Source organism: Hemiscyllium ocellatum, chromosome 24 (genome assembly GCF_020745735.1).
Source record: "Hemiscyllium ocellatum isolate sHemOce1 chromosome 24, sHemOce1.pat.X.cur, whole genome shotgun sequence".
NCBI classification, from domain to species: Eukaryota; Metazoa; Chordata; class Chondrichthyes; order Orectolobiformes; family Hemiscylliidae; genus Hemiscyllium; species Hemiscyllium ocellatum.
Genome location: NC_083424.1, coordinates 58,111,676 through 58,133,410, shown reverse-complemented (window position 1 = coordinate 58,133,410; position 21,735 = coordinate 58,111,676). Strand labels below are relative to the sequence as shown.

Genomic DNA, 21,735 nt, shown 5'->3' with positions numbered 1-21,735 from the left:
CTTATCCCCTTCTTTCTGCCAGCCAGTGAAAACATCTGGAGAAGGAAGACTGAAAAGGGAGCTCTCTGATCATCACAGGAATCATCACAGCACACCCTCTCAACAGGAATCACTGGAGTGCTCCCTCAACTTTCCCGCCTCCCTTAACAGCAGTGTTTTCTCCCGTGTGTGTGTGTGTGTGCGTTTGTAAGTTTATCAGAGGGTTAAAAATGTAACTTGCAGAGTTAAATGCCAACAGTTAATGCTTACCTGTAGCTCGATTTGTTAAAAAAAAGTAATTCATGTTAAGTACAGAAACCAGGTTCTCTGTCTTCTGTTAATCTGAGTCTGCAAGTCGATAATTGTGGAATTCTGCAGACTCGTAAAAACTTTAACTTTTGTAATAACGCTGGAAATACAGGGCTTGATTTCCAGTACCACCCCCTACTGATGTGTAACCATAGAGGAACCCACCAGTCTGGGAGATAATAGAGAAACTCACACCACAGGGGGTTAACAGGGAAACTCACCTATCAGGGGGGCAATAAAGAAAGTCACCCGGTTAGTAGAGAAACCCGCCCACCGGTGGGTAATACAAAAACTCACCTAAAGAGGGGTTAATTGTGAGAATGTACACACGCCCACGTGATATTTGTGGCTGAGAATTTGAGGGCAGGACTGAGAAACAAAGCCGGAGTGGGGTATATAAAAGGCAGCTTGGGGCTGAGGGACTCACTTAGTCAGGATGCTGGTCGTCGTGATTTTGCTGGTGTGCAGCGGCGGGGGCCGGTCACTGCCTATTCCCCGGGAACGGGAGCACCACCACCGGGTAAGAGAGCTTCGGGCTCAGACCAGCCTTCCTCTTGTCAAACATGTTCATAGCTGTATCGTGTGGGCGCAGCACAGGTCTGAAATCTGGCAGCCCGAGCGAAGGTGGATTAAACTGTGAAAAAGTTCAATTGCCACATTTGAAGCGCACCGGCCTCAAAGTGCCAATACCAAAGGGAATTGGAATCAAACCATTTTACATCCAGTAAACTGCATTGTGCAGTATTGATACATGAAACTGAAGATCCTGTGTGCAATCAGTGTAGTAATCTTTCTGTCAATTGTGTGTATTAAATCCGATTGCGATTGTTGGAGGAGGTAGTGTTGAGGGCTCACGGCAAACTTGTTGGTTTCTTGTGTCCTGGCATACCCCTCCTATTCATATCCTCTCCCCTTCTCCATCAGCCCAGAGAGCGAGAGAGAGGGTTGACTGAGAGTTTGGTAGATTCAAGTGCTGACATGCCCCCAGGTATTCACTATAAAGGAGACCAGACAGCAACTCTTAGCAGACCGTGAAGACAGCTCGTACCTTGTCTGTAACTGAATCTCAATCCCCAGCTCTTGGCAAAACTAGCTGGAGTCCATTGACCCGAGTTCAGTTCAGTTCAGCTCTCACTGGGAGAGATACAGCCGTAACTGGAACTGATAATTTCCCACCCGAAACAATCAACCCCATCTTAACGCTCAGCCCAAACAAAATACTCTCCCTTGTAACCGCGGGACGGAGATTTGGAGTGATAATGCAGGAATTCCCTCCGGATTAATGCTGAACTTTCTGGGACTTGCTGCTACTTGATGTTTCCGAAAGTTACAAACTTGTCTGACTAGTTTTACAAAGGTGAGTAGATTTGCCCCTGAAATGAAGCCTGGGGATGAAGTTATGGAGTGTCCATTGAGTGCTGTTGTTTCTGTCTCCACTCCAGGGGATTAGTTTACACTTCAGGTAAACTTGAAGTTTAGGTACTGAAGGTACACTTCAATTTGTGTTGGTCCTATTCACATTATACACAACCCCCACGCCTTATCAGACTGTGGGATGATGATAATGACAGGGTGGAGGATGAAGACTGAAGGCTGTGTGTGTGTGTGTGGAGGGGTGCAAGGGGATGGGGGTCATCCTGAGTTGCATGCCTGGAGACAGTAAACATGTGGATGATGTTTTCTCTCCAATGTTATTTTCTGCTCCATTTTTAATCCACAGTATTTTCATGTTCTCATTCATATGCATGAAGTACTGTAAAGTGATTTTTTTTATTTGAATGATTGTTCCTTTGTCCTGTTGGTCTAAACTCATGATGATGTTAGGTAGTGAGCAGTGGTGTAGCACAGTTGATTGGTCTTGGGTAGCTCAGTGAGCCAGCAAAAGATAACAGGAAATTGATTTTTAACTTCATAGAGGTGATATTAGAGAGGTGTGTGAATTAAACCATTAATGCAGAACTAATTAAACCTTTATCTGCTTACAATGCCAGTCATGGTGTCACACTGCTAGTCAGGTAGGTTCAAGTCTCACTGCAGAAAACCTGAAGACAAATTCCAGGCTGATCATCTAATGCACTGCCATTCTATCAGAGGTGCCGGGTTCTAATGAGATATTAAACTGAAGCTCCATCTGCTTACCAGGTAGAAATAAGAATCCCAATGGCATGATTCTGACGAAGGGTAGAGGAGTTTTGACAATTGACCGATCTTTATATTCTTCAATACTAATAAGACGAATTTCCTGTTGTTTGCTGGACACAAATGGGTGGTTGCATTTCCTTATGTTGCTGCAGTGATGAAGCTTCACTGGAGGTATTTTGGCTGGGAAGCACTCTTGGGATATCCAAAGTACTCAACGAATGGCAGGACACTAGGAAGCGAAGAGGAACAGAGGGATTAGATTAGATTAGATTCTCTACAGTGTGGAAACAGGCCCTTCAGCCCAACAAGTCCACACTGCCCTTCTGAAGAGGAACCCACCCAAACCCTACCCTATATTTACCCCTGACTAATGCACCTAACACTGGGCAATTTAGCATGGCCAGTTCATCTGACCTGCACATCTTTGGATTGTGGGAGGAAACCAGAGCACCCGGAGGAAACCCACGCAGACACAGGGAGAACGTGCAAACTCCACGCAGACAGGCGGGAATCTAATCCAGGACCCTGGTGCTGTGAGGCAGCAGTGCTAACCACTGAGCCACCGTGCTGCCCCCATGGATCAAGGGGTGCTTGCCCACAGATCCTTGTGTGATTGGGCAAGATAATAGGGTGGTTAAGAAGACTTACATGACCCTTGTCTTTCAGTTGTGGCATAGATTATAAAAGCAGGAAGGGACTCAATTGGATACCTGGGCAGTTTTCCTGGTGGTGGTTGCTAGTTTTAAAAAGAAGTAAAAGCAGAAAGGTTATGTCAGAGCTGTACAAAACGGAATACTGCGTGCAGTTCTAATCATCACACTATATGAAGGATATCATTGTACTGGAGCGGGTGCAGAGGAGACTCACCAGGATGTTGCCTGGGATAGAGCATTTCAGACTATCTTCATAGTCCCACTGCTATGAAGATAGTCTGAATAAGCTTGTGTTTTTTTAGAGCAGAGATGGTTGAGGGGGGATTCTGATTGAGGTACATAGAATCATAGAGATGTACAGCATGGACAAAGACCCTTTGGGTCCAGCACTTCAATGCCGACCAGATATCCTAAATTAATCTAGTCCCATTTGGCAGTACTTGGCCCATATCCCTCTAAACCCTTCCTATCAATGTACCCATCTAGATACCTTTTAAATGTTGTAATTGTACCAGCCTCCACCACTTCCTCATTCCATACATGCACCACCCTCTGCGTGAAAAGGTTTCCCCTTCGATCCTTTTAATCTTTCCCCTCTCACCCTAAACCTATGCTCTCTAGTTCTGGACTCCACCACCCCTGGGAAAAGATCTTGTCTGTTAACCCTATACATGCCCCCCAGCCCTCAGCCTCTAATGCTCCAGGGAAAACAGCCCTAGCCTACTCGGCCTCTCCCTATAGCTGAAACCCTTCAACCCTGGCAACATTAATGGACAGGATGGATAAAAAGCAGCTGTTTCCCTTAGTCAATAACAAGAAGGCATAATTTTAAGGTGAAAGGCAAGAAGCTTAAGAGGTTGGTGGGAGGGTCTGGAATGCACTGCCTGGGAGGGTAGTTGAGGGTAGAAACCTCACAACCTTTAAAAAGTACATGGATATGCACTTGGAGTATCATAACATTCAAAGCTATGCACCTAGTGTTGGAAGGTGGGACTAGTGTAGACAAAGTAGATTTTTGGTGGTACAGATTCAGTGGGCTAAAGGGCCTCATCTCTACAATTGATTGACATCACAGAATCCCTACAGTGTGGAAGCACGCCATTCAGCCCATCAAGTCCACACCGACCCTCGGAAGAGCATCCTACTCAGACCCACCTATCCCTATAACTCGGCATTCCCCATGGCCAATTCACCTAACTTGCACATCTTTGGACTATGGGAAGAACTGGAGCAGTCAGGGGAAAGCCCACGCAGACAGTTGCCTGAGTCTGGAATCACCCCTGGTGCTGTGAGACAGCAGAGCTAACCACTGAGCCACCGAGCCACTCCATCTTTAAATCTCAACCTCCCCTCAAGCTTCTATAATGGTGCTATTGCTGAAGGCTCCTACAATCCTGTTTGAGTTCAAGCTACAAGAATTCCACCTGATAAAGCCAATTACAATATGCTTAGATGACAAACACAAAGAAATTTGTGGATGACACCAATAAGTGAGAAGTTGTGTGGTTAGAATGGCACAAAAAAGTCTACAGAGGGATATAGACAGGTTAAAAGAGTGGACAAAAATTTGGCCACATGGAATATAATGTGGAAAAATGTGAGATTGCTTTGGCAGGAAGAATGGAATTGGATATTATTTAAATGGAGAAGCTACAACTAAGAGATTTCAGGGTCCTAGTACATGAATTCTAAAAAGTTACCAGTTAAAGCGCAGCAGGTCAGGCAGCATCCAAGGAACAGGAAATTCAACGTTTCGGTCTAAAGCCCTTCCGAAACGTCGAATTTCCTGTTCCTTGGATGCTGCCTGACCTGCTGCGCTTTAACCAGCAACACATTTTCAGCTCTGATCTCCAGCATCTGCAGACCTCACTTTTTACTAAAAAGTTACCATCCAAGTTCAGCAGACCATAGGGAATTTTGGTCTTATTTCAAAGGAAATAGATGATTAAAAAAAAGGACTTTTTGTTGAAATTGTACTGGACACTAGTCAGACCACAACTGGAATATTGGACAGTTCTGACCCCCTTGTCTAAAGGAAGGAATATTGGTATTGAAGGCAATCCAGAGGATGTTCACTGGACTGATTCTGGGTGTGGAGTGACTGTCATGAGGAGAGGTTGAATTGGTTTGGCCAGTAACCATGGAATTTAGAAGAATGAGGAGAAATTACTAAAGCAGATAAGATTCTTAAGTGGTTTGAAAAGGAAATTAGAGGTAGTTTCCCTTGTGGGTGTCTCAAACCAGAGGGCAAAATGTTAGTGAGTTGTTGCACATAAAAAGGATGAGGAGGAATCTGTTCATTGAGGGTGATGGAATTATTTATCACAGACAGCTGGATTGATAAGTACATACAAGGCTGAGATAGATTTTGAGAGAGACAGATTTTTAATCAGTCAGGATATCAAAGGTTATGTGGAAATGGAAGCAGTATGGACTTGAAGATTGTCAGAGCAGCCATGATTTAATTGAAAGGTGTAGTAGACTTGATGGGCTGAATAGCCTACTTCTGCTCCTATGTCTTTATGATCTTAGTGCATGTATGTACTCACTATATCCAGGATACTCTCTGTGACACATTATATAGTACAGTAATCCCAACTGGACATGAGAATCCCAAGAAAGATTGGTAATGTTTTGATGCTTTAGACATACAGTCAGGTAGATGGGTTATCTCTAGGAGATCTAGGCAGGTAATGCAGGAGTCTCCTGTGATTATCCCCATCTCAAACAAAGTCTGAAATCACATGACACCAGGTGATAGTCCAACAGGTTTATTTGAAATCACAAACTTTCAGAGCATTCTCCTTCATCGGGTGAAGTGACTTCCCAAAACAAAGGGACGACACTCTGAAAGCTTATGAAGAGAAGACCGATTCTTGGGGAAATAAGGCAGGGCAGGTGACTGAGGTGTCAGTGGGGGAGCACTTTGGGACCAGCGACCATAATTCTATTCGATTTAAAATAGTGATGGAAAAGGATAGACCAGATCTAAAAGTTGAAGTTCTAAATTGGAGAAAGGCCAATTTTGACGGTATTAGGCAAGAACTTTCAAAAACTGACTAGGGGCAGCTGTTCACAGGTAAAGGGATGGATGGAAAATGGGAAGCCTTCAGAAATGGGATAACGAGAGTTCAAAGAAAGTATATTCCTGTTAGGGTGAAAGGAAAGGCTGGTAGGTATAGGGAATTCTGGATGACTAACGAAACTGAGGGTTTGACTAAGAAAAAGAAGGAAGCATGTGTCAAGTATAGACAGGATAGATTGAGTGAATCGTTAGAGTATAAAGGCAGTAGGAGTATACTTGGGAGAAATCAGGAGGGCAAAAAGAGGACATGAGATAGCTTTGGCAAATAGAGTTAAGGAGAATCCAATGGGTTTTTACAAATACATTAAGGATAAAAGGGTAACTAAGGAGAGAATAGGGCCCCTCAAAGATCAGCAAGGCAGCCTTTGTGTGGAACTCAGAAAATGGGGGTGATACTAAATGAGTATTTTGCAATAGTATTTACAATGGAAAAGAACACAGAAGATATAGAATATAGGGAAATAGATGGTGGCATCTTGAAAAAATGTCCATATTACAGAGGAGGAAGTGCTAGATGTCTTGAAATGCATAAGTGGATAAATCCCGGACCTGATCAGGTGGATCATAGACCTCTGGGAAGTTAGGGAAGTGATTGCTGGTCCTCTTACTGAGATATTTGTGTCATCAATAGTCACAGGTGAGGTGCCGGAAGACTGGAGATTGGCTAATGTGGTGCCACTGTTTAAGAAGGAGGTAAGGACAAGCCACTCGACCACTAGAGAAGACCAGTGAGCCTGAGGTCGGTGGTGGGCAAGTTGTTTGCAGGGAATTCTGAGGGACAGGATGTACATGTATTTGGAAAGGCAAGGCTTTGTGCATGGGAAATCATGTCTTTTAAACTTGATTGAGATTTTGAAGAAATAGCAAAGAGGATTGAGGGCAGAGCGGTAAGTGTGATCTACATGGACTTCAATATGGCGTTTGACAAGGTTCCCCATGGGAGATTGGTTAGATCTCATGGAATACAGGAAGAACTAGCCATTTGGATACAGAACTGGCTTAAAGGTAGAAGGCAGAGGGTGGTGGTGGAGGGTTGTTTTTCAGACTGGAGGCCTATGACCAGTGGAGTGCCACAAGGATCAGTGCTGGGTCCACTGATTTTCATCATTTATATAAATGATTTGGATGCGAGCATAAGAGATACAGTTAGTAAGTTTGCAGATGACACCAAAATTGGAGGTGTAGTGGACAGCGAAGAAGGTTACCTCAGATTACAACAGGGTCTGGACCAGATGGGCCAATGGGCTGAAGTGGCAGATGGAGTTTAATTCAGATAGATGTTAGATGCTGTATTTTGGGCAAGCAAATCTTAGCAGGACTTATACACTTAATGGTAAGGTCCTAGGGAATGTTGCTGAACAAAGAAACCTTGGAGTACAGGTTCAAAGCTCCTTGAAAGTGGAGTCACAGGTAGATAGGAGAGCGAAGGAGGCGTTTGGTATGCTTTCCTTTATTGGTCAGAGTATTGAGTACAGGAGTTGGGAGGTCATGTTTCGGCTGTTAAGACACTGTTGGAATATTGCATGCAATTCTGGTCTCCTTCCTATCGGAAAGATGTTGTGAAACTTGAAAGGATTCAGAAAAGATTTCCAAGGATGTTGCCAGGTTTGGAGAATTTGAGCTATAGGGAGAGGCTGAATAGGCTGGGACTGTCTTCCCTGGAGCCTTGGAGGCTGAAGGATGACCTTAGAGGTTTATAAAACCATGAGGGACATGGATAGGATAAATAAGCAAAGAATTTCCCTGAGGTGGGGAAGTCCAGAACCAGAGGGCATAGGTTTAGGGTGAGAAGGGAAAGAAATAAGAGACCTAATGGGCAACTTTTTCATGCAGAGGGTTGTACATGTATGGAATGAGCTGCCAGAGGAAGTGGTGGAGGCTAGGATAATTGTAACATTTAAAAGGCACCTGGATGGGTATATGAATAGGAAGGGTTTGGAGGGATATGGGCCAGGTGTTGGCAGGTGGGACTAGATTGGGTTGGGATATCTGGTCGGCATGGACAAGTTGTACCAAAGAGTCTGTTTCCGTGCAGTACATCTCTATGACTGTGACTCCAAACCTGTTGGACTATAACCTGGTGTTGTGTGATTTCTGACTTTGTCCACCCCAGTCCAACACTGGCACATCCACATCATGGCTACCATCTTAAACAAGATTGCTGTTTGGAAAATGTGGGGTGTAACAGACTCTCAGGGGAATGAGTGCTAGCAGCCAGGTTTCTGTATCAAGACTGGCTCTAAAACAAGGGATACATCTGATTCCAAGCGACCAATTATGGTGGGGGACTGTCTAGTCAGAGGCACAGACAGACATTTCTGCAGTTAACAGTGAGACATCAGAATGGTGCCAGGGTCAAGGATGTCTCAGAGGGTTCAGAATATCCTCAAAGGAGAGTGACCAGCGGGAGGGCATTGTTCACGTTAGTACCAATGATATAAGAAGAGAAAAGGACAAGGTTCAGGGGAAGTTATAGGAAGCTAGGTCAGAGGTTTAAAAGGAGGTCCACAAGGGTAGTAACTTCTGGATTACTTCTGGTGCCACGTGGTATTGAGAGTAGGAATAGGAGAATAGAACAGATGAATGCATAGCTGAGAAGCTGGTGCAGGGAAGAAGGATACACATTTTTGGATCATTGGAATCTCTTCTGGGGTAGAAGTAATCTGTATAAGAAGAACATAGAACATAGAAAAATAGAGCGCAGTACAGGCCCTTCGGCCCTTAATGTTGCGCCGACAGAAGCCTACCTAACCTACACTAGCCCAATAACCTCCATATGCTGCTCCAATGCCCGCTTGAATGACCATAAAGAGGGAGAGTCCACCACTGATACTGGCAGGGCATTCCATGAACACTCAACCTGCTGATTACAGAATCTACCCCTAACATCTGTCCTGTACCAACCCCCCCTTAATTTAAAGCTGTGTCCCCTAGTAACAGCTGACTCCATACGCGGAAAAAGGTTCTCACTGTCAACCCTATCTAAACCCCTAATCATCTTGTACACCTCTATCAAATCTCCCCTAAACCTTCTTTTCTCCAATGAGAACAGCCCCAAGTGCCTCAGCCTTTCCTCATATGATCTTCCTACCATGCCAGGCAACATCCTGGTAAACCTCCTCTGCACCCGTTCCAGTGCTTCCACATCCTTCCTATAGTATGGCGACCAAAACTGCACACAATACTCGAGATAAGGCCGCACCAGAGTCTTATACAACTGCAACATGACCTCAGGACTCCGGAACTCAATTCCTCTATCAATAAAGCCCAGTACACCATATGCCTTCTTCACAGCACTATTTACCTGGGTGGCAACTTTCAGAGATCCGTGTACATGGACACCAAGATCCCTCTGCTCATCCACACTACCAAGTAGCCTACCATTAGCCCAGTAATCCATCTTCTTGTCACTCCTACCAAAGTGAATGACTTCACACATTGAACTCCATTTGCCACCTTTCTGCCCAGCTCTGCAAATTATCTATATCCCACTGTAACCTGCCACATCCTTCTTCGCTGTCCACCACTCCACCGACTTTCGTATCATCCGCAAACTTGCTCACCCAGCCTTCAAGCCCCTCCTCCAGATCATTTATAAAAATGACAAACCGCAATGGTCCCAAAACAGATCCTTGTGGAACACCACTAGTAACCGCACTCCAAGATGAACCTTTACCATCAACTACTACCCTCTGTCTCCTTCCAGCCAGCCAATTCCTAATCCAAACCTCTAATGCACCCTCAATGCCATACCTCCGTAATTTTTGCAGTAGCCTACCATGGGGTACCTTATCGAACGCCTTGCTAAAATCCATATACACCACATCTACTGCTTTACCCTCGTCCACTTCCTTGGTCACCTTCTCAAAGAACTCAATAAGGCACGTCCTGCCCTTCACAAAACCATGCTGACTATCCTTGATAACATTATTCCTATCCAGATGTTCATAAATCCTATCCCTTACAATTCTCTCTAAGACTTTGCCCACAACAGAAGTGAGACTCACCAGCCTATAGTTACTAGGGCTGTCCCTATTACCCTCCTTGAACAAGGGGACCACATTCGCTATCCTCCAGTCTTCTGGCACTATTCCCGTAGACAACGATGACATAAAAATCAAGGCCAATGGCTCCGCTATCTCCTCCCTAGCTTCCCAGAGGATCCTAGGATAAATGCCATCAGGCCCAGGGACTTATCTATTTTCACCCTTTCCAGTATTCCCCGGACCTCTTCCCTACATACCTCAAAGCCATCCATTCTAATCACTTGTGACTCAATGTCCTGTTCCTGAGTGAATACTGACAAAAAGTATTGATTTAGTGTCTCTCCAATCTCCTCCACCTCCATGCACAACTTCCCACTACTATCCTTGACTGGACCGATACCATTCTAGTCATTCTTTTATTCCTGACACACCTATTGAAAGCCTTAGGGTTTTCCCTAATCCTACCAACCAAGGACTTTTCATGTCCCCTTCTCGCTTCTCTTAGCTCTCTCTTTAGATCCTTCCTGGCTACCTTATAACTCCCAATCGCTCCAACTGAACCTTCACGCCTCATCTTTACATAGGCCGCCCTCTTCCCTTTCACAAGGGATTCCAATTCCTTATTAAACCACGGCTCCCTCACAAGACCCTTTCCTCCCTGCCTGACTGGTACATACTTATCAAGGACACCCATTAGCTGTTCCTTGAACAAGCTCCACATATCATTTGTGTCCTTCCCTTGAAGCCTATTTTTCCAATCCACACATCCTAAGTCATGCCTCACCGCATCATAATTTCCCTGCCCCCAGCTATAACTCCTGCACTGCAGTGCACACTTATCCCTCTCCATCACTAGAGTACGTGTTGCACCTGGTTTGGAAGGGACTAATATACTGGCAGGGTGGCACGGTTGCACGGTAGTTAGCACTGCTGCCTCACAGCACCAGTGACCCAGGTTCATTTCCAGCCTTGGGCAACTGTCTGTGTGGAGTTTGCACATTCTCCTTGTGTCTGTGTGGGTTTCCTCTAGGTGCTCCGGTTTCCTCCCACAGTCCAAAGATGTGCAGGTTAGGTGAATTGGCCATGTAAAATTGCCTTGGTGTCCAGGGATGTGTAGGCAAGGCAGATTAACCATGGGAAATGTACAGGAATGGGGGGGTTGCTGGTTCTGGGTGGGATGCCCACCAGAGGTGCAGTAAGGACTCAATGGGCCGAACGGCCTGCTTTCACACTGTGGGGATTCTATGAGCTCTATGGGGAGATTTGCTGTGGAGGCTTTAAACTATAAGGGATGCTGATGTGTTGGTATCCAGAAAGATAGTGAGGGGGAGAAAAATCAATCTGAGGCTGGTGCAGTTGAGGAAAAGGCAGGCAGGCAGGAGCAAGGCAGAGAACTAATAAATTTAACTATTTATTTCACTGCAAGAGGCCTGACAGTTAAGGCAGATGAACGCAGGGATGGGAAGTCCATTCAGTATTCTAATAACAGTGGGGTAGAAACTGTTACAAAACCAGCTGGTGCGAGTTCAGGCTTCTGTACCATCTCCCCGATGGTAGAGGTTGTAGAAAAGCATTGCCAGGGTGGGATGGGTCTTTGAGAATGCTGGAGGCCTGTCCTTAATAGCAGGCCTGGTAGATGGATTCTATAGATGGGAGGTTGGCCTTTGTGATTGGGATATCATAGCTGTTAGAGATATGACTCAGGGATGGACAGGACTGGCAGCTTAATGTTCCACGGTATAAATGCCAAAGGAAGGATAGAAAGGGGGCAAGAGAGGAGGGTGGTTTCTGGTTAGGGATAACATTACGGCTGTACTGAGGGAGGATATTCAAGGGAGTCTGTCCAGTGAAGTTATTTGGGGAGAATTGAGAAATAAGAAAGGGAAGATCACCTTATTTGGATTATACAATAAACACCCAATTTTTAAGGAGATCTCAGTTGTCTGTAAGAATAATAGGGTGGTTATGGTAGGGGATTTTAACTTTCCAAACATAGACTGGGACTGCCATAGTATTAAAGGCTTGGATAGAGAGGAATTTATTAAGTGTGCACAAGAAAAAGTTCTTCTTCAGTATATGGATGTACCCAATAGAGAAGGAGCAAAATTTGATCTACTCTTGGGAAGTAAGACAGGGCAAATGACTGAGATGCCAATGGGGGAGCACTTTGGGGCCAGTGACATAATTTTATTAGTTTTAAATTAGTAGTGGGAAAGATTAGACCGGATCTAAAAGCTGAAGTTCCAACTTGGACAGAGGCCAATTTTGATGGTATTAGGCAAGAATTTTCAAAAGTTGATTGGGGCAGATGTTTGAAGGTAGAGGGATGGTGGAAAAGTGGGAAGCCTTCAAAAATGAGATAACAAGAGTCCAGAGACATTATGTATGTTCCTATTAGTGTGAATAGCAAGGCTGATAGGTATAGGGTATGCCAGGTGCATGGAGACATTGAGGCTCTGCTCAAGGAAAAGAAGGAAGCATATGTTAAGTATAGCTGAAAATGTGAAGCTGGAAAAGCGCAGCAGGTCAGGCAGCATCCAAGGAGCAGGAGAGTCAACGTTTCGGGCATGAGCCCTTCTTCAGGAATGCGATGGGGACCGGGGAAGCGAAAATCATGGAGGGCATGGGTGGTGTCCCGAACTTAGGTGGGGAGTTCTTGGACTAAGGGGGACAGGACCGTGTCGAGGTATGCAGAGATGAGTTCGGTGGGGCAAGAGCAGGCTGAGACAATGGGTCGGCCAGGGCAGTCAGGTTTGTGGATTTTGGGCAGGAGGTAGAAACGGGCGGTGCGGGGTTGTGGGACGATAAGGTTGGAGGCGGTGGATGGGAGATCCCCTGAGGTGATGAGGTTATGGATGGTCTGGGAGATGATGGTTTGGTGGTGGGAGGTGGGGTCATGGTCAAGGGGACAGTAGGAGGAAGTGTCCGCGAGCTGGTGTTTAGCCTCAGCAGTGTAAAGGTCGGTGCGCCAAACTACTACCACTCCTCCCTTGTCTGCCGGTTTGATAGTGAGGTTGGGGTTGGCACAGAGGGAGTGGAGGGCTGCACGTTCCGAAGGTGAGAGGTTGGAGTGGGTGAGAGAGGTGGAGAAGTTGAGGCTGTTAATGTCGTGGCGGCAGTTGGCAATGAAGAGATCGAGGGTGGATAAAAGGCCAGCACGGGGTGTCCAGGTGGATGGAGTGTGTTGAAGGCGGGAGAAGGGATTGTCAGAGGGTGGGCGAGAATCCTGGTTGAAGAAGTAGGCGCGGAGGCGAAGGCGGCGGAAGATTTGTTTGATGTCTCGCCGCGTGTTGAACTTGTTAATCCGAGAGTGTAGGGGAATGAAGGTGAGGCCTCTGCTGAGGACTGATCTTTCATCCTCAGAGGGGGAGGTCTGGAGGGATGGTGAAAACACGGCAGGGCTGGGAGCTAGGACCTGGTGTGGGGCTGGAGCTGGGTGTGGGGGTGGGGTTGGGCATGGGGTGGGGATAGAGATTGGCGTGGGGGCGGGGTTAGGCATGGTGACGGAGATCGGCGTGGGCGCGGTATAGACAACAGAGATCGAGTGAATCCCTAGAAGAGTATAAGGGCAGTGGGAGGATACTGGAAGATAGAAATCAGAAGAGTGAAAATGGGATAGGAGATAACTTTGGCAGATATCCAAGGGGATTCTACAAATTCTTGAAGTCAAAAGAGTAACTCGGGAGTGAATAGGGCCCCTTAAAGAACATCAAGTCCACCCTCCAGAGCATTCTGTCTGGACGTACGGCAACTGTACCATTCAAGATCTGAGACGGTTGCAGAGAGTGGTGAACTCTGGCCAACCTCCCATCTATAGAATCCATCTACCAGGCCTGCTATTAAGGACAGGCCTCCAGCATTCTCAAAGACCCATCCCACCCTGGTAATGCTTTTCTACAACCTCTACCATCGGGGAGAAGGTACACAAGCCTGAACACTTGCACCAGCCGGTTTCATAACAGTTTCTACCCCACTGTTGTAAGAATACTGAATGGATTCACAAACTCTTAACATTCGCCTGTACCTGTGTTTTTGTTTTTACCGCTGTTTACTTATTATTTACTTATCTATGCTACTGAACTCTGTGACCTGCCTGTATTGATTGCTAGACAAAGCTTTTCACTGTGCCTCGGTACACGTGACAATAAATTTAACTTAGTTCAATGTGTGGCACCACAGGGGATGGGTGAGATACTAAACAAGTATTTTGTATCAGTGTTTCCTGTGAAGAAGGATATGAAAGCTATGGATGTGGAAGTTCTGTAACCTGGGGAAACAAACAGTGATATCTTGAAATCTGTCTCTATTACAGAGAAGGTGCCAGATGTTTTAAACAGATAAGGTGGATAAATCCCTGGGACCTGATCAGGTGCACCCTAGAACCTTGTGAGAAGCTAGGAAAGCAATCATCAATAGCCACTGGTGAGCACAGGAAGACTGGAGGTTGGCTAACGTGGTGCCATTATTTAGGAAAGGTGGTAAGGAAAAACCAGGGACCTATAGACTGCTGTGCCTGAGGTCAGTTGTGGGTAAGTTGTCCTGAGGCTCAGGATTTAGATGTCTTTGGAAAGGCAAGGACTGATTAGAAATGGTCACCATAACTTTGAGTGTGTCACACTAACTTGCAGAATTAGAGGGTTTGAGCTGTAGGGAGAGGCTGAATAGGCTGGGGCTATTTTCTCTGGAGCATTGGAGGCTGAGGGATGACCTTTTATAGAGGTTTATAAAATCAAGAGTGGCATGGATAGGGTGAATAGCCAAGATCTTTTCCCCAGGGTAGAGGAGTCCAAAGCTAGAGGGCATAGGTTTGAGAGGGTAATTATTTAATCGGGACCAAAGGGGCAACATGCAAAGGGTGTTGAGTGTATGGAATGAGCTGGCAGAGGAGGTGGTAGAGGTTGGTACAGTTACAATATTTAAAAGGTATCTGGATGGGTATAGGAATGGGAAGGGTTTAGAGGATATGGGCCAAATGGTGGCAAATGGGATCGGATTTAATTTAGAATATCTGGTCAGCATGGACGTGTTGGACCGAAGGGTCTGTTTCCAAGCTTACAACTCTTAACTTCATGACTGAATTTTTTTCGAAAAGTGACGAAGAGGATTGATAAAGGTAGAGCAGTGGACATTGTCGATAAAGATGTCAGTAAGGTGTTAAAGGTTTCACATGGTAGACTTGTTAGCAAAGTTAGATCAAATGGAGAACTAGCCACTGGACATAAAATTGGTTTGAACATAGTGTGGTGATGGTGGGTTGCTTTTTGAACTGGAGGCATGTGACCAGTGGTGTGCAGCAAGGATTGATGCTGGGTCCACTGTCCACCAAAATTGGTTGTCTAGTGGACAGCGAAGAAGGTTACCTCATGGATTAAAGGGACCTTGATCAGATGGGGAAATGAGCCGAGGAGTGTCAATGGAGTTTAATTTAGATAATGTGATGTGCAGCATTTTGATAGGGCAAATCAGGATAGGACTCATACAGGATAGGTAAGGTCCTGGGGAGTGTTGCTGAACAGAGACCTTGGGGTGCAGGATTATAATTCCTTGAAAGTGGAATCACAAGTAGGCAGGGTTGTGAAGGGAGCATTTGTATACTTGCCTTTATTGGTCAGTGCATTGAATATAGAAATTGGGAGGTCATATTGCGGCAGTACAGGATATTGGTTTAGCCATTTTTTGGAATGCTGCTTTCAATTTTGGTCTCCCTGCTATAGGAAAGCTGTTTTGAAACTTGGAAGGGTTCCGAAAAGATTTTCAAGGGTTGGAATGTTTGGGAGAGGCTGAATAGGCTGGTGCTATTTTGTCTGGAGTGTTGGAGGTTGAGAAGTGACCTTGTAGAAGATCATAAAATCATGAAGGGCATGGATAGGCTGAATAGTCAAAAGTTTTGCTCCATGATATTGGAGTCCAAAACTACAGGGCATAGTTTTAAGGTGAGAGGGGAAAGTTTTAACAAGGACCTAAGGAACAATGTCTTCATGTAGAGGATAGTGCGTGTATGAAAGGAGCGGCCAGAGGAAGTGGTGGAGGCTGGTACAATTACAACATTTAAAGGGCATCTGAGTGGATACATGAGTTGGGAGCGTTTCGAGGAAATGGGCCAAATGCTGGCAAGTGGGACTAGATTAAACTTAAAAACTGGTCAGCATGGACTAGTTGGACTGAAGGCTCTGTTTCCATGCTGTACATCTCTATGACTCTGACTCTAATCACGTTTTGAATTTATTTTTGCCTAGTGACTTTCCTTGTGAGGTTTCATCATCTTCCAGTTGATGTTTAAAGATTACAAACAGCAAGTCCTGACAGAATCTGCCAATAATCAATCGTAAACTCCTGCAGTGTGTGAACACATACTTACATGGAATTGATTAGGGCTAAATGTCTTCTGCTGAGGTCGTAATGCCTGTGCATTTCTACTTACTTAAACCATTGGTTGTTTGATCTAGCTTGTTGTGGTTCTGTTCGCCGAGCTGGGAGTTTTTGTTGCAAACGTTTCGTCCCCTTTCTAGGTGACATCCTCAGTGCTTGGGAGTCTCCTGTGAAGCCTTCACAGGAGGCTCTCAAGCACTGAGGATGTCACCTAGAAAGGGGACGAAACGTTTGCAGCAAAAACTCCCAGCTCGGCGAACAGAACCACAACAACAAGCACCTGAGCTACAAATCTTCTCACAAACTTTGATCTAGCTTTCCTGGCATTTGGATATGTACCTTAGATGGTAAGCTAAAAACAGGCTGATTCTTATTTTCTTTCACCACCCTCTAACAAACCTTATGGTTGAGTTCTTTACTCCATACTGTGAGGGGTAACATTTCTAGCAAGCCCTGAGCTTAGGCAAGCATGGACAGAGAACAGAGGCAGTCTTAAACCATGCATGTGATGATGGCTGACACCAGACAAACTCAAAAGTACTCAGCACAGCATGGAGTGGTGTAAGTCTGTTAGAGCTAAGTATTTAGTTTAGTGGCAGAGACCAGTAATTTTAGTGCTTATTGTAAGTATTTAATGGCATGTGATTTTTATAGATTTAGTTTTAAGTGGTTTCAATTTGTGTTTTAATGTTAGTTTTAGGTTTACATAACTGATTATATAATAACTGTTATCTGACATGCCTGAGCAACTAGAGCCTGTTACATATACATTATGTGCCATGTCAGAATGCCAGCGCATTGATGTGTCCTGGAAAACCACATGTCCATGAGGTGTTGCCAGCTGCTCCAGCTTGCCCTCTGGCAGTACATTCAGGAAGCTGCAGAGAGTTCAGAAAAAGAGCAAGTAGGTGACTTCTAGCATAAGGTACCTTCCTACTTTTAAGGCTAGTTTGAGACGCAGGCCTAACAGGTTCCATCTTAACAGAGACAGAAACACTATCTTCACAGTGGCACAGACTTGTGCTTGCGGGGAGAAAATACCAGTAGCAAAGAATAGAAATAAGATACATGAAAAGCCGAGAGGGACAAACAAAACAAAATGCAGAAAGAGTAGGAATGAGACTGAGAAAAGTAACAAAGTTGATTAGCAGTGTTAGAATGTGTTAATTCAATGAGTATTATAAATAAGCTTGACAAAGCTACAGAGGTAGGAGTTTAGTGAGGTCACATGGAGTTTTAATGTTGTGACTATAACATAGGCAGAAATGGGAACCAAACCATTGGAGCCAATGTCGCCAATGTTATTTAGGAGGGATAGAGAAGGTTAAACTGAAGTGGTGATCAGGTACACTATTACTGTTCTCAGAGGAACAATATCATGGAGTGTTTAAAGATTGAATCTATTTAGCTTGAGTTCATCTACAAAAAGGAATATAAAATGTGGAAATACAGACAAATTCCAGAAAAATCTTTCTTTTAAACCAAGTAAAAATAGAGTATTTCTTCCAAACACATATATGACTGGGAAAGAAGCAAGGTAAAGTGGTTTGGGTAGAGGTGCACAAGATGACAGACATAGATCGAGTGGATAGTCAGAGACTTTTTCCCCATGGTGGAAATGGCTATCATGAGGGGGCATAATTTTAAGGTGATTGGTGGAAGGTATAGGGGAGATGTCAGAGGTAGGTTATTTACTCAGAGTTGTGGGTGTGTGGAATGCACTGCCAACAGTGGTAGTAAAGTCAGGTACATCAGGGACATTTAAATGACTCTTTGATAGTAGGCAAATGGATGATAGTAAAATGTAGGGTGTATAGGTTAGTTTGATCTTAGAGCAGGGTAAAAGATTGGCTAACGTCAAGGGCCTGTATTGTGATGTACTATTCTATGTTCTATATTCAAAATGGAGAGGTTTTGATCCAGCAAGCTGGGAGAAACCATTTTCTCTGGCAAATTGGTCACTTATCAGATGACATAGATTTAAAACAATTGGCAACAAAAGAGCAGGAAGAGAAACTATTTCAGTCTTATGATCTGGTTTGCATTAAGCAGAAGGCCGATGGACTTCGGTTCAATAGGAACTTATTTGCAGGATAGTGAGAGGAAATGTTGGATTGGACAACTCTTTCAAATGTGTATTCTTAGCAAGCCTCATTCTATGCTGGAAGATTCCATATCCATTTCTGTTTGTTTCTATTTCTATTTTCAGCCCATTAAGTCATCTAGCAGCAAGTGAATTAAAATTCTCCAAATTTACAGCTCCATTAGGGAGAATGGAGCAGTTTAATCTCTGAGTAACCCTGGCTTTCAGAATACAGCACCTATGAGTAAATCCACACTTGCATCTGGTCTCTCTGACGTTTTGGTGCTCTGAACTAGGGTTGGGGGTTAATTGTAATCTCGCGAATCAACAAAACCATAAATCATTTTGTCAATAAAAATTCTGCAAGGAGCACAGTTGTAATTTCACATGATTTATGGCAGTCATCTTTCAAACCTGTTGCATGCAGCGTGGTTGTAGTACCTACACACATCACACTGCACAAGGGCTCTGCAGTGGTCATTCCTACTTAGTTTTTTTGGCCAGATTTATCTGTGATAGTTGAGTTGGTAAAGGTGACGTCAGTAAGTTTATTTTTCTCCCACTCTTGCTAGTCCTTTCTCCAACTGCTGAAGGGATCTTTTGTGTCCCATAGCTGTAACCAAATTGATTGTGTTTTTGGCCCATTTGATGTCCTGTCTTTCCAGCAATGCAAAGTGCTTCTTAATACCGCCACCCCTCCCGCCACCCCTCCCACCACCACCCCTCCCGCCATTCTTTTTTCTATCTTTCCTGGATACTGTGTATGTAGGAATACTGTATCTGTAGGTCATCTATTGTTCTATTACAGTTTTTCCTGTCAGTCTTTGGTTCTATTTCACCCTGGTTAGTCTCTGTTTCACCCCTCTTCCAAATTAAGCGATTTACTTGCCCTTACCTTTCTGCAAAGCTAGATTAAACCTCTACGATACTATGATCATTCTTACTCAAGTGTTTCCCCATAGTCACTCAGTTCACATGGCCCACCTCATTCCCAACACCAGATCTAACAATGCCTTCTTTCAAGCTGGAAGAGAACAGGAGGAGGCTATTCAGCCCATCAAACCCACCCTGTAATTCAATAAGTTTATAGTTGATCATCTCCTCAGTGCAGCAAGGCGATGCTGTCTCCTTTTTCCTTTATCACTCATCTCCAGTAACCTATTGACATCTGTCTTGAACCTATCCAATGATTGAACTTCCACAGCCCTCTGGGATAGAGAATTCCAAAGATTCATCACCCTCCCAGGAGAAGAAATTCTGCTCCTCAGTTTTGAATGGTCTACTTTTTATCTTGGGTTAATGTCCCTGGTTCTACCTGGTTGCTAGTGAGGGGAAACCAATTCGAGCCCTTTAAGAATTTTATAGATTTTAATTAGATCACTTCTCATTCTTTGAAGCTCTAGGGAATAGAGATTAATCTGATGATCTTCCAGTTACCTCCCTCTATGACAATTCTATCCTTCTTTAAGTAAGACTGTAACTCCACACAATATTCCAGATAGTATCTCGCAGAAGTTATATACAGCCCCAGCAAGATGTCATCTGTACTCCAGTCTCCATAAGATGAATGCCAAGTATTGCTTGCCTTTCTAACTGCTTGCTGCAACTTCATAATAACTTTTAGTGACTCATAAACAAGGATAATTTGATCCCCTTGGATGCCCTGTCATTCTGTTTTTGAGATTTTTTTCTACCAAAGTAAATAATTTCACACACAGTTTCATTACCTTCCATCTGCATGTTCTAACCCATTCACTTAGCCTGTCCACGTTCTTAAGTTTTCTTGTGCTCCACTTAACTTGCATTCCGACTCAGTTTGGTGTCATCAGCAAATTCGGAAATTTTACAATTTGTCCTTACTCCCAATCACTTTTATATATCAGTTGTGAACAGTTGTGGACCCAGCAATGTGATCCTCACTGCTAACAATCTGCCATCTGAGAATGAACCAATTATTGCCACTTCTCTCCTTTTTGTCTGTTAACTGATTCTCCATCGCAGCTAGTATATTTCCTGCCCAACCTTGAACCCTCCACCCACACGGGATGAATGTAGATTTCTCCAGCTTCCTCATTTCCCCTCCCCCCACCTTATCTCAGTCCCAACCCCCGGATTCAGCACCGCCCTCTTGACCTGCAATCTTCTTCCCGACCTCTCCGCCCCCACCCCCTCTCCGACCTATCACCCTCACCCTCACCTCCTTCCACCTTTCGTATTCCCAGCACCCCTCCCCCAAATTCCCTCCCCCCTCCCCTTTAACTCAGCCCACCAGTCAACACCAGTCTCATTCCTGAAGAAGGGCTTATCCCCAAAACGTCGATTCTCCTGCTCCTCGGATGCTGCCTGGCCTGGTGTGTTTTTCCAGCACCACATTTTTCAACTCTGGTCTCCCGCATCTGCAGTCCTCACTTTCTCCTAGTCAACCTCCAAACCCATGCACTCTAACTTTATTTACTTCCCTTCTGAAAACACATACTGTATATCTACTGGTTCTCCTTTGTCTATGCTGCAAGCATCATTCTCAAAAAACCTGAAGTTTGTTATTTGATTTCCCTTTCATAAATCCATGTTCACTCTGTCCAATTTTCCATTCTTTTTCTAAATATCTATTTAACACTAGATATTAGAATAGATTCTAATTTCCTTGCTACTTGTCTCAAGGTTATAGATCTGTAGTTCTCCATTCTCCATCTCTCTTTTCCTCTGTCATTAATTACTTGCCTTATATTTGCTACCTTCTAGTCAATAGGAATCTTACCAGAATCTATAAAATTTTGAAAAATAGCCTCTAAATGCATCCACTATTACTGTAGCTAGTCTATTTAATCTACTTCAGATGAAGCTAGTCTGGTTCCGGAGATTTCTCAAACCTCAAACCAACTATTTCTTTCTTTCACAAGTAAACCTTCATGAACACTTACTTCCGTTAGTTCCTCAGTTCAACAAGTTCATGGTTACATGACATTTGTGGGAGATCTTCTGTGTCTTCTTCTATGCAGTTATTATAGCCTCCTAACACATTTTAGAAATGCCTTCCCTTCCTTGCTCTTTTACTCGAGTTACTCAAATATCAATTGGGATAACATTAAAGTCTCACCTCTCCATGGTTTTTGCAGAACTCCAGCATTT

The 21,735-nt window shown here is 44.4% G+C and overlaps 1 protein-coding gene across 1 annotated transcript in view; it reads left to right on the top strand.

Annotated features, from left to right (window-relative positions):
* The first annotated feature begins 682 nt into the window (after positions 1–682).
* The window catches only part of LOC132827227 (stromelysin-3-like), a 95,391-nt gene continuing 74,338 nt past the window's right edge, over positions 683–21,735 (top strand). Inside the window, exon 1 of the mRNA XM_060843851.1 lies at positions 683–808. Within this exon, the coding sequence (XP_060699834.1) occupies positions 725–808 (84 nt within the window). The 5' untranslated portion in view covers positions 683–724. The remainder of the gene's footprint in view (positions 809–21,735) is intronic.